Below are 13,705 nucleotides of genomic sequence, written 5' to 3'. Positions count from 1 at the left end.
ATGAGCAGTGCGTCTCCTGCTGCAGCTGTGCAGCTCTGCTACGAGCACCTGAACGGATCCTGTGTGAAAACCCCCTACTCACCAGCTCCCCGCCTCATCCTGTACACAGTGTTCAGCTTTGGAGCTGTGCTGACTGTATTTGGAAATCTCCTGGTGATGATTTCCATTCTCCACTTCAAGCAGCTGCATTCTCCTACCAACTTCTTGATTGCTTCTCTGGCCTGTGCTGACTTCTTGGTGGGAGTGACTGTGATGCCCTTCAGCACAGTGAGGTCCGTGGAGAGCTGATGGTACTTTGGGCAGCGTTACTGTCAACTCCACTCTTGTTTTGAAGGCTCGTTCTGTTACGCTTCCATCTACCACTTGTGCTTTATCTCTCTGGACAGGTACATTGCCGTCACTGACCCCCTGGTCTATCCAACCAGGTTCACTGTGTCTGTTTCTGCCATGTGTATTGTCTTCTCTTGGCTCTTTCCCATTATTTTTACTTTTTCCCTTCTTGGCACAGGAGTGAATGCAGCTGGACTGGAGGATCTAGTAAGTGCTCTCACCTGTGTGGGAGGCTGTCAAATTGCAGTGAATCAGAGTTGGGTATTGGTGAATTTTCTATTATTTTTCATCCCCACTCTTGTGATGATAGTTCTGTACTCCAAGATTTTCCTCATTGCTAAACAGCAGGCTAGAAAAATTGAGAATCTGAGGAATAAGACTGGGCGATGCTCAGAGAGCTTCCAAGACAGAGTGGCCAAGAGGGAGAGAAAGGCAGCAAGAACCCTGGGCGTCGCAGTGCTGGCATTTCTCATCTCCTGGCTGCCTTACTTCCTGGATTCCATAATTGACGCCTTCCTAGGTTTCATCACTCCCACATATATTTATGAAATATTGGTTAGGATTGCTTATTATAACTCAGCTATGAACCCCTTGATTTATGCTTACTTTTATCCTTGGTTTCAAAAAGGCATCAAACTCATTGTCACTGGCAAAGTCTTGAGACAGAATTCCTCGACGGTAAATTTATTTTCTGGGTAAGCCCACATTTTAGATGGAGGAATTGAATATAGATTCACAGTGAATGCATCATTGGGTAGAAAACGTAATCATATACATGCAAGATCTTGTAAAAGAATAAATTATGCTTCCAATATGACCTGAAGACTTAAATTCAGTTTCATGATTCTTTGGTCAATATAACATAAAAACCTGGTTGTTATGGAAACAGCATGACCTTGGAGCCAGAAACGTAGCATTTTAACATTGAACTTGGGTTGCTACTTGTTTCTGATCTTCACTATACATCTCTAGTAATTAATCCCTTCCTTGTAGCAGTCTTGAGAAAATGTAAAAGAATGTATAGACAGAAACTGCAATGTTTTGTTATTCTAAATCCTCCCTTTTATTACTTTATAATAGTTTAATCCCTGGTTATAGCTTCTCTTTATTCCTTTGAAATATTTTTAAAATTACTATTACAGTGTAAATGTAGCTGGGGAATACTTAGAGATATTCTGGCTCAGGGAGGGCAAAGTAGTGACTCTGCCTTGTCAGGTGTTCAGATTTGTGAGACCAGAAATATGATCTCAGAGTTGGGTAAAATCAACCCAGAGATAAATATATTGACTATAATATTTGTCAAATTATTTGCTATGGGAAAGGTAATTGATGTCATTTGTTCAGTGGGCTACTTCCTGGTGATTGTCTGCTCATAAAATTTTGGCTGACTTTATACATTTTACCAGTTAACATATGTTTAAAGCATGCACGAGTTTTTAACATTGTCATTTTTTTGTACTTTATGTTAAATTAACTTTCTGTTTTGTTCACTTTTGCATTGTTCCAAAGATTATTTATAAGGATTTTCAATGATATACATGAAAGCTCAAATTACAGATATGTTCTAAAAATACAGAACTGAAATGAAGGATACAAAAAGATGACAGGGGCTGATAAATGCATTTTATATAACCCACAAATTTGAAACTGAACAAGTTAAGCAATTCACATTGTATAGAAGCCAGTCAACTTTTCAGACATGGAGACTTGTTTTTGATACCAAGACTAGAGAATGCAATATTTATGTATTTTTTAATAATTTTTTAAATAAATTACTTGATTCTATTCTAATTTTATTTTGCAGCAATCAGATATCAAGTTTGAAAAATCAGAGCATCATATCATTGGGACAGGGATGAATATATATAAAAATATCCTTGTTTATTTCTCTGATTTCTCATTTAATGTGAATCAATCATATATTAGGTATATCATTTCTGATTATTATTAAACAAATGCTTTCAGTTGGTAAACCCTTTCCTGAGATTGTGTATTATTTCTGAGTTAATGTACTTGTGAAAATCGCTCTCATCTTTACGTGATAGTTAAAGATGAAACAAATGATTTAAACGCACCCTAGACTGCTTAGTATTAGTTTACCCTCAACTCTTCAGTTCTGACAGTGAAAATTATCAATTCATTTTGATTTACCACTTTCAAAACTGCAATCTTTTTTGTTGCTCAGTCACTAAATCATGTTTGACTTGTTGCAACCCCATGGACTGCAGCATACCAGGCTTCTCTGTGCTTCACTATCTTTCCAGAGTTTGCTCAAATTCATGTTCAATGAGTCCATGATGCTATCTAACCTCTGTCTCTGTCACCCCCTTCTCCTCCTGCCCTTAATCTCTCCTAGCATCAGAGTCTTTTCCAATGAATTGGCTCTTCCCATCAGGTGTGGGTCAGCTGGATAAGAATCTGCCTGCAATGTGGGAGATCTGGGTTCAATCCCTGGATTGAGAAGATCCCCTGGAAAAGGGAAAGGCTACCCACTCCAGTATTCTGGTCTAGAGAATTCCTCGACTCTGTAGTCCATGAGGTTGCAAAGAGTCAGACACGACTGAGAGACTTTCACTTCACATCAAGTGGCCAGAGTATTGGTGCTTCAGCTTCAACATCAGTCCTTCAATGAATATTCAGGGTTGATCTCCTTTAGGATTGACTGGTTTAATCTCTTTGCTGTCCAGGGAACTCTCAAGAGTCTTCTCTAGCACCACAATTGGAAAGCATCAGTTCTTTGGTGCTCAACCTTCTTTATGGTCCAACTGTCACATCCATACATGACTACCGGAAAACCATAGCTTTGACTCTATGAACCTTTGTCAGCAAAATGATGTCTTTGCTTTTTATTATGCTGTCTAGGTTTATCATGGCTTTCCTTCCAAGGAGCCAGCGTCTTCTAATTTCATGGCTGCAGTTACTGTCAGCAGTGATTTTGGAGTTCCGCCCCCCCCCCCCCCCCCCAGAAATAAAATCTGTCACTGCTTCAGCTTTTTTCCTATTCTATTTGCCATGAAGTGATGGAACCAGATGCCATGATTTTAGTTTTCTGAATGTTGACTTGTAAGCCAGCTTTTCACTCTTCTCTTTCACCCTCATCCATAAGCTCTGTAGTTCCTCTTTACTTTCTGCCATTAGAGTGATATCATCTGCATATCTGAGGTTATTGACACTTTTCTTGGCAATCTTGATTTCATTTTGCAATTCATCCATTCTGGCATTTCACATGCCAGGTTTACACATGCCAGATGTACACATGCCAGTACATTGAGATGTACTCTGAATATAAGTTTAATAAGCAGAGTAACAATATATAGCTTTGTCTTTCTGCTTTCCCAATTTTGAACCAGTCCTTTGTTCCATGTCCGGTTCTAACTGTTGCTTCTTGTCCTGCACACAGGTTTTTCAGGAGACAGGTAAGGTGGTAAGGTATTCCCATCTCTTGAATAATTTCCCACAGTTTGCTGAACCATACAGTCAAAGGCTTTCATGAAATCAAAGAAGAAGTAGATATTTTTTTGGACTCTCCTTGCTTTCTCTGTGATCCAAAAAATTTTGGCAATTTGATCTCTGGTTCTTCTGCTTTTTCTAAACCCAGTTTTTATATCCAGAAGTTCTCGGTTCACTGTTGAAGCCTAGCTTGAAGGATTTTGAGCATAACTTTACTAGCATGTTAAATGAACACAATTGTATGGTAGTACAATTCTCTGGTGAACATTCTCTGGCATTGCCCTTTTTTGGAATTGGTTTGAAAATTGACCTTTTCCAGTCCTGTGGCCACTGCTAAGTTTTCCAAATTTGCTGGCATATTGAGTGCAGCACATTCACAGCATCATATTTAAGGATTTGAAATAGCTCAGCTGGAATTCCATCACCTCCACTAGCTTTGTTCATTGTAATACTTCCTAAGGCCCAGTTGACTTCTCACTGCAGGATGTCTGGCTGTAGGTGACTGACCACACCATCATGGTTAATCCCAGTCATTAAGGCCTTTTATATATAGTTCTTCTGTGTATTCTTGCCACCTCTTCTTAATATCTTCTGCTTCTGTTAGGCCCTTACCATTTCTGTCCGTTATTGTGCCCATCCTTGTGTGAAATGTTCCCTTGATATCTCCTGTTTTCTTGAAGAGATCTCTAGTCTTTCCCAGTGCATGGTTTTCCTCTATTTCTTTGCATTGTTCATTTTAAAAGGTCTTCTAATCTCTCTTTGCTATTCCTGGAACTCTGCATTCAGGTGGGTATATTTTTTCTTTCTCCTTTGCTTTTCGCTTCTCTTCTTTCCTTAGCTATTTGTGAAACCTCCTCAGACAACCACTTTGCCTTCTTTAGTGCGGTAACTTTCTCTAATCCTGTGCCACAAGATATAGAGAAATCATACTTCCTCGTTTTAAAAATGAAAAAGCTAAAATCAAAGTTTAAAAGTCTGCTGAATATCTTAAAGCTTCTGGATTCAAATAAGCACTCTAACATCTAGTTTAATGCATTTATACTTGTCTTTCTTTTGTTTTAGTAGACTTTCACATCTATTAGACAAAACATTCAGTTTTACCACTTCCTTTCCTAGGTCAACATTCAATTCTGTCTATAATTATAAATATTTTAGAACTTTCTTAATAAGAAAACAACAAGCACTTGCCCTCATTTATCTCTTTTCTAATTTACTCTGGCTGTATGTGGACTAGTCTATTGGCCTTTGCTTCAGCGAACACTTATTGAGTGTTTCTGGTGTGTAACACATGAGCTTTGGAACTGGCAGGGTATGACGATAAAAACAATCTAACCCTAAGAGTGCTTTGTCTAAGTCATGGATCTTTCATTGTGCTCCTGGGACCACCTTACCTCCCCCACTCAGTCTTCACAACAACTCTATGCACAAAGGAATATTATTACTATATTATTATTATTTTACATCATAAATGAGGAACCTGGGGTATAAAGAAGTCAGTCTCATGCCCAAGGTGGCATATTCATTAAAAAATAGAGCCAGTATTCTGGCTTTCCAGGTGGTGCCAGTGGTAAAAAAAATCTGCCTGCCAGTGCAGGAGGTGCAAGAGATGCAAGTTTGATCCCTGGGTCAGGAAGATTGCCTGGAGTAAGGACTGACAACCCAGTCAGGTATTCTGGAAAATTTCATGAACAGAGGAACCTGTCAGCCTACATTCCATGGGGCCACAAAGAGTGAGATGTGACTGAGTGTGTGAGTACACACATACTCACTCACACACATACACACACACACACACACACACACACACACACACACACACACACAGCCAGTATTCACATCCAGGGAGTCAGAAATTAAGTCAAATAACCATTATGTAAATTTTCTCCCCTGTTGTGGCCCTGCCACTGCCATCAAGTTTCTGGGAGCAATATGAAAACAAGCTTTGTACTAATTATTTCAAAGGAAAAATTTTGTCATCATAAAGGAAAGGTTAAATAAACTTCTTTGGAGATACGGGGACACTGGTGGGAATAATTGATTTCCTGTGCCGTATCATTTCAACCTACACATCTTCATTATATATTTTACTGTGTAAGGTTTCCCCCTCTAAGGGTGAAGGGAGGATAATTTAGATAAATTACATCTTAATTTCTATAACAGGATTGGTCCGCACATCAAGCAAACACAAACAATCTTGTTGTTTCCATTAATAACTATTTGGTTCCTTTGAGCCTCTTCTCCACAGCAAGACTTCTACTTTCAAAACATTTCAAAGCACCTGAGTGTTATGAATTTGCAAATTGCATACAATTTTTCATGGATATCGTATATTATTATGATAAGGAATGATTATATTTGCGAATCATGTGCTCCTGTAATAGCTCATATAGTAACAATACCTTATAATTTTATTATTTATTTTATTTTATTTGACTGTACCAGGTCTTAGTTACAGCATGTGGGATCTAGTTCCCCGACCAGGAACTGAAGCAGGCTCCCTGAATTGGGAATGGTGAGTCTTAGCCACTGGACAACTAGGGAAGTCCCAGCAGTACCTGGTAAAGGGTGTCTTCATTTTTTTCATGAATGAAAAGCTAGAACAATAGAGTTTGTAAATGTATATCTACATAGCCCCTGCCTTCTTAAGAACCACTTTGTTCATTTGTCTGTTACACTGCTTTCTGCTTTCTGATGATCTGTTTGGTATATTGTGTCCCCCTCTCTCCCCAAATGTGTGCTCCTCAGAGGAAGATAAAAGATGGACCTCCCACTATATGTGGAATATAGGAGAGAGTCAAACACCAGAGTAGCAAGTAGCATAGATTCTTCTAATAAGTTTTAATGAGTAGCAAAAACAATGTAGAAAGACTCAGCACAATTTTTTTCATAGTCAGAGTTAGATATTGCTTTTTTTATGTAGTTGATTTCTTGGATATCTGTTTCTACTGGAAGAGATTTCACTGTCTCAAAAGCTTGGAATTGACCAGAGGCTGCCCTGGTTTATTTTGGAGGGTTATTTTATGCAAAAATACAACCTTTGTTATTAAAAAGACTAATGTCTCAGGATAGTAGTTCTTAGAAACTTGGGTTTCAGAAATAAGAAAATTTGTAAAAAGAAAATTCAAGGAACCAACAAATACTTGCCAAATATAAACTTTGCCAACTCAGGACATCATAGACAGCAGCAGCAACAGTAGCAGGGACAGTTTATGTTTTGGCTGAATTTCACAGAAAAAAGGAGAAGGCAATGGCAACCCACTCCGGTACTCTTGCCTGGAAAATCCCATGGACGGAGGAGCCTAGTGGGCTGCTATCCATGGGGTCGATACTAGTTGGACACAACTGAGACTTCACTTTCACTTTTCACTTTCATGCACTGGAGAAGGAAATGGCAACCCACTCCAATATTCTTGCCTGGAGAATCCCAGGGACAGCAGAGCCTAGTGGGCTGCCATCTATGGGGTTGCACAGAGTCGGACACAACTGAAGCGGCTTAGCAGCAGCAGCAGCACAGAAGAAAAGTATGTTTTAATATCAATATATAAGAAATAGATTATTAAGAATAAAGTGCAGTTCTATAAATTGAACAAACAATATGAGACACGCATCTTATTGTTCTCATTCTCCTCTGACCCCCAGACTGGCACTGATCCCCAGACTGGCATTTCAACATAACTGAATTAAGATTGAAAGACATTACAAAGAATAAATATTGAGATTTAACTTTACAAACATGCTTTCTTCTGTGTCGGTTCTGTGCACCTCTTAGGAACCTGATCTTCATCTGAGGTCTCTGCTCTTTCACAGCAGAGCAACGAGGGGGCATCATTTGCATTCCTTCTCATGGTGGTGGAGCATTCACCCTCCAACCTGCCAGAAACCCCCAAAGGTCATCAGATTATACCAGTCTTGCCTCTCTCCAATATGGTCTACATGGGCACAGGGTCCTTCTTCCTTTTTGTATCCTAATGTTAATTCTGAGCACTTCATTCTCTCTACAACTATAATACATATATCTATACATATACATATATGTATATAAAGCATTTAAAGTTGTGAACACTTTCTCTGTTAAATACTGAATCATGTGCTTTAGCAATAGCAACCCTAATAATCATCGTACTAACTCTTTGTTGAAGATAAAATTATCTTCCCCATTTCACAGCTGAAAATACTGAGGCCTGGGCCAGTTATGAAGTTGGGGAAAGCCTGAATTCAATCCTAGGACAACTGGATCCAGAGTTTGTGCTCTTGACCGTGCACTAATCTGCCTCACAGTTTCTAGAAATTCTCTCCTTCTAGAATATCACCTCCATCCTGCCTCTGTCCTTACTTAGGACTTGTAATTTACTAGATACAATATTTTATCTGAAACGCATAGGACTTATAGAAATCAGACTCTTTTATTTTTTCATTTAAAAGTCCTATCCGTTAAATATTTGGAATATACCAGTGGAGTGTGTGAAACACTTGTCATCAATACATTATTTCCACATCAATACTCACATAGTCAAAACAATATTAATGTATCTGCATGAATATTCAGATAGACTGATAAGAAATTAACACTAGAAATACCCTCATGCAAGTGTTTGTCAACAAATTAATTAAACACAAACTTTCAATGTTATAGATTTTAGAATTTTAGAATATGGACCTGTACTAAAACTTGAACTCCCTCCAATTTGGGTATCTAATCACTGACACCAGTCTTTCCAGCTCACTTGCTCTAGGAAGCCCACTGCATTCTAGCTTTCACCTCTTGCTTGCAGGCATTCATTACTTACCCACCTTCAGTGTCAGCACCATCATTCTACTCAGTCCTTAGAAGTGAAATTATAAACTAGAAGGAAAGATCCTGTATTTGTTTTATTATTTTTACTAATGGTTATTATATCTCTAACTCTACTATGCTATACTAACCTGTATTATGCTATATTATTGGTAATGTAATGTAGTAATTAATTGGTAATGTAATGTAGTAATTAATTGGTCATGTATGGATGTGAGAGTTGGATTGTGAAGAAGGCTGAGCACCGAAGAATTGATGCTTTTGAACTGTGGTGTTGGAGAAGACTCTTGAGAGTCCCTTGGACTGCAAGGAGATCCAACCAGTCCATTCTGAAGATCAACCCTGGGATTTCTTTGGAAGGAATGATGCTAAAGCTGAAACTCCAGTACTTTGGACACCTCATGCGAAGAATTGACTCATTGGAAAAGACTCTGATACTGGGAGGGATTGGGGCAGGAGGAGAAGGGGATGACAGAGGATGAGATGGCTGGATGGCATCGCTGACACGATGGATGTGAGTCTGAGTGAACTCCGGGAGTTGGTGATGGACAGGGAGGCCTGGTGTGCTGCGATTCATGGGGTTGCAAAGAGTCGAACATGACTGAGCAACTGAACTGAACTGAACTGAACTGAACTGAAGCATAAATTAAGTCTTTTTCTACCTTACCTCTATTCAGACAGCTCTTTATGGTGGGTATTATGACTCCCAAATCAGAGCTGAGCAATCTGATGCCAGGAGAGTTCAGATAAGCTGTCCAAGATTACATATCCAGGATCTACCCTTGGTACTTTCTGATTCAAACCCCTGTACAATCATTCTCTAGGGACATTGTCTTCCCAGCTTAGAAGGTGGGCTCCCCCTATAGCTTATACCAAACTCATGTATTGTAGCTCATCACTTTTTCAGAAATGACATAAAGAGTAGAAATCAAACTCAATGACAGTTAGCAGAATAACAAAAGTTCTCTTCAAAATGATAGTGCAATTGATAATAAAGCTCTCCAAAGTACTGGAAGCTCTACTCACTGGTCTCATTCCAAACAGCTGTCCTCTCCAGCTCAGTTCCTCATCACCTCTCTGACCTTGGCTGACTTTTTGGTGGGTGGTGATTCTGACACTCAGCACAGTGAGGAGAATGAAAGGAGACCCTGGTGGTCCAATGGTTAATACTCCATGCTTCCAATGCCAGGACACGGAAGCAACATTACTGTCTATCTGTAGATGAATGGATAAGGAAGATATGGTACATACACACAACGCACTACTGCACAAATCCGCTCAGTTCACAAGCTAGCAAGGTAAAGCTCAAAAATCCTTCAAGCTAGGCTTCAACAGTACACTGGAAATTTGTGAAGGCCTCTTTTCCAAAGAAGATCTGATTTGGGGGGTTAGAAAATGGACATATCTTTTGCAAACGCTGGGGTGGGGATAGCATGGAACCACTGCAGAGGGGAATGGGAAGTCTTCTGTTTGTGAGTAACGCACAGAAGCAGGACTCAGGGGGTTTACACCCATTTCTCACATGGATGGAGAGACATTGCAATCTGCTTCCAGTGACAATACCCTAAGAAGACAATGATCTTTTCTCTGCCAGCGCTAACTGTAATAGAAGCTCAGAAAGCAAGGTGTGTCTAAATGCAAGGAATGGTGCTTTTAGTGCTTTCATTGCAAGTTGCTCACAGTGTGTGTTCCTTTTTCTGTTTGTTGGTATCCAGTGAAGATGCAAAAGTGATTCTTAACCAGAGAAAAAAGCCAAGTATTAACTGTCACTGCTCGTACCCTCTTTTATCTTTGTAATAAAAATGCAAGAAAGTGTCCACAGCAGAAGTGAGAATAGGAGAATAATATTTCAAGTCTAAGAAGAAAAAAAAAGTCTTTAGCTTTTTTTTTTGTAGAAATGTAATGGGTAACCTAACTTAATGCAAGGAGTCGTTTTGTAGAATAACCGTCTTAATAATCACTCTTGAAAATAATCTACCAATTTCACACGTTGCTCTACAGGGATTCCATCTAGGGATTTTCCTATAGATGGCATTTATTTATCTGGAAAGACTGTGTGCTTTAGGCAGTAATGCAGATAAACCTAACAGGAGATGATGCTTTCAGTCTACAATTACTTCTCATATCATACCCTGTTGAAAAGAGGAACTCTGGAGGTAAAACATCTAAAAATATTTAGGACTTTACCAAATTAAGGAAACTAAGCATTAGTCAAAACTAACTCCTTGTGATCTTGGCCATTGTAATTTTTTGTATTTTATTTTGCTATTGAACACAATGGAGATTTATAGTAAAAAAAATGGAAAATTGAAAAACAATAGTACTAATATGTGATAATTTCTTCAGGCATTGAAAGTCTGTGGAAATCAAGGACAGAATTCTTTGAATGTAAAGGGCAGATCATGAGCAACTCGTCTCCCACTGCAGCTGTGCAGCTCTGCTACGAGCACCTGAATGGATCCTGTGTGAAAACCCCCTACTCACCCGCATCCCGCGTGATTCTGTACATGGTGTATGGCTTTGGGGCTGTCCTGGCCGTGTTTGGAAACCTCCTGGTGATGACTGCCATCCTTCATTTCAAGCAGCTGCACTCACCAACCAATTTTCTCATCGCCTCTCTGGCCTGTGCAGACTTTCTGGTGGGAGTGACTGTGATGCCCTTCAGTATGGTCAGGTCTGTGGAGAGCTGCTGGTACTTTGGGCGAACTTTCTGCACTTTTCACACATGCTTTGACACAGCATTTTGTTACTCTTCTCTCTTCCACCTGTCCTTCATCTCCATCGACAGGTACATTGCTGTTACTGACCCTCTGGTCTATCCCACCAAGTTCACGGTGTCTGTGTCGGGGATATGCATCAGCATCTCCTGGATCCTGCCCATTACTTACAGTGGTGCCGTGTTCTACACGGGTGCCAATGAGAATGGGCTTGAGGAATTGTCTAGTGCACTCAACTGTGTAGGAGGTTGCCAGACAGTTGTAAATCAAAACTGGGTATTGATAGATTTTCTGTCCTTCTTTATACCTACCCTTGTCATGATAATTCTCTACAGTAATATTTTTCTTGTGGCCAGACATCAGGCTAAAAAGATTGAAAATACTGGTAGCAAAACAGAGTCATCATCAGACAGTTACAAATCCAGAGTAGCCAAGAGAGAGAGGAAAGCAGCTAAAACCCTGGGTATCACGGTCATAGCATTCATGATTTCGTGGTTACCATACAGTATTGACTCATTAATTGATGCCTTTATGGGCTTCATAACCCCAGCCTATATTTATGAGATTTGCTGTTGGTGTGCTTATTACAACTCAGCCATGAACCCCTTGATCTATGCTTTATTTTACCCTTGGTTTAGGAAAGCCATCAAAGTCATTGTGAGTGGTCGGGTTTTCAAGAATAGTTCTGCAAGCATGAATTTGTCCTCTGAATAAATGTAAGCCATTGGGTTGAGGAAGTTGAAGATATCTTTACCTTTTCCAAATGAAATGAATTTTTAAAAATCAAATAAGACTGTTACTGAAGAGAAAGCAAATTTGCTTTTCCAATTTAATTGGATAAGTCAATATGTTTCAGTCTTGCTGGGATGCTCACTTCCTGTTGCTTCTCCAAATATTCATTTGACTCATAAATGTTAAATCCCTATTTGTTATCTACAGTGGAGCTCACTCTGTGCCCCAATAATATAAAATAGTATAGGTTAGTATAGCCTATTACAGTTAGAGATATAATAACCATTAGCTAAAACAATAAAACAAGCACAGGGCCTTTCCTTCTAGTTTGTAACTTCACTTCTAAGGCTGAGTAGAATGATGGTACTGACACTGAAGGTGAGTGAGTAATGAATGCCTCAAGCAAGAGGTGAAAGCTAGAATGTAGTTGACACGTTTCTCCTTCTGTTTTCTTTTTATTCCATTGACTCTTCCCTTTGTAACCTGAAAATGTCTTTTTCTTGATTTCTTTTCCTCTTTTCCTTACAAAGAATTTCACTCATTTCCAACTTGTCAAAAACTTCTCTATGATGACTTTCACTGGGCTATTGTGGGTTTTTTTGCAATATAAACGATCAAATTGGCCAATATTAAAGAAGAGTTCATCAAACATAAATTTTGATATCTAAGTAATCATACATTTCGTATTGATAATTTGAAAATTTTGAAATTAATTTGGTGATATATTGGGAGTTTGCCAATAACTATGATATGAAATGTAGTGCTTGAAAGTGGCTTATTAAATTGGGGAAGAGAAACAGTACCTCAGTTTCAGTAGCATCACCTTTATACTTTACCTTCTTGGTGATGTGAACATCCTTGAGCATCTGATAGAAATATATTTCTTAACTAATGGTTGACACAGTGGTCATATTTTCTAGTTTCCTAAAATCTGAGTACCACCCTATTCTGTCAGTTAATTATTTCTCTCTTCAGGCCTTGATTACCTGTCATGCCCTTTCTAACAAGCTTAATTTACTTTCAAATTTTCCTTGTTCCATGTTCCCTGTTAATGCCGTGTACTCCTTGTCTTTCTTTGGACTCAGTTTACTTTCATTGTGAGCAGCCTTTTTCTGGAATTCTGGTATTTCTGGATGTCCTGAAGGCCTCTAGCCCCACACATCAGCCATTTCAATCTCAATGCAATGCTCATATTTTGCATTTAGTAGGATATTTTGTAACTGTGGGAAAAACTGTGGACAAATGGTGAAATTACTGTAATAGTAGTTATTATTTTATGTAATAGTTTTCTTATTCCGTGAGGTTTTTTGTTTTAACTTCCAGTGTTGACAGAGGGCAATTTCCTGTCATTTATTTTATTTCTTTCGAGTTTATACACTGTCCATGATAAAAATGACACTGTCATTCATGTTATTAGGAAAAATGGATAATTTAGAAATGTTGATGTGGTATAAAATTTCTTGAAAAAGTCTTAAGTAGTTTGCCTCATGTAGTTCACAAAACCAAAACTGTTTTCTTCCAGATGTTAGAAGGCTAGAAGATGGCATAGTTTTTATAGTTTGGATTGGTGGAATCAGAACAGAAAATATGTACTACATTTTTAAACTTCAAAAAAAAAATAGAGCCATGACAAAGAAAAAAAGACAAACTTAGAAGGTATTGGTGGCACACATGATGAAGAAAG

At 38.8% G+C, this 13,705-nt stretch overlaps 1 protein-coding gene and 1 pseudogene across 1 annotated transcript; both read left to right on the top strand.

Annotated features, from left to right (window-relative positions):
• On the top strand, positions 1 to 1,029 carry LOC138444643 (trace amine-associated receptor 7a-like; annotated as a pseudogene).
• A 9,939-nt stretch (positions 1,030 to 10,968) lies between these two features.
• Positions 10,969 to 12,003, top strand: LOC138445108 (trace amine-associated receptor 6). Its single transcript, XM_069598907.1, has one exon. The coding sequence runs from the start codon at positions 10,975 to 10,977 to the stop codon at positions 12,001 to 12,003; it is 1,029 nt and encodes a 342-aa protein (XP_069455008.1). The 5' UTR covers positions 10,969 to 10,974.
• Positions 12,004 to 13,705: the final 1,702 nt, after the last annotated feature.

This window comes from Ovis canadensis, chromosome 8 (genome assembly GCF_042477335.2).
Source record: "Ovis canadensis isolate MfBH-ARS-UI-01 breed Bighorn chromosome 8, ARS-UI_OviCan_v2, whole genome shotgun sequence".
Taxonomy (NCBI): domain Eukaryota; kingdom Metazoa; phylum Chordata; class Mammalia; order Artiodactyla; family Bovidae; genus Ovis; species Ovis canadensis.
Note: the sequence above shows the minus strand (reverse complement) of the source record. Positions and strands in the feature narration are given on the sequence as shown.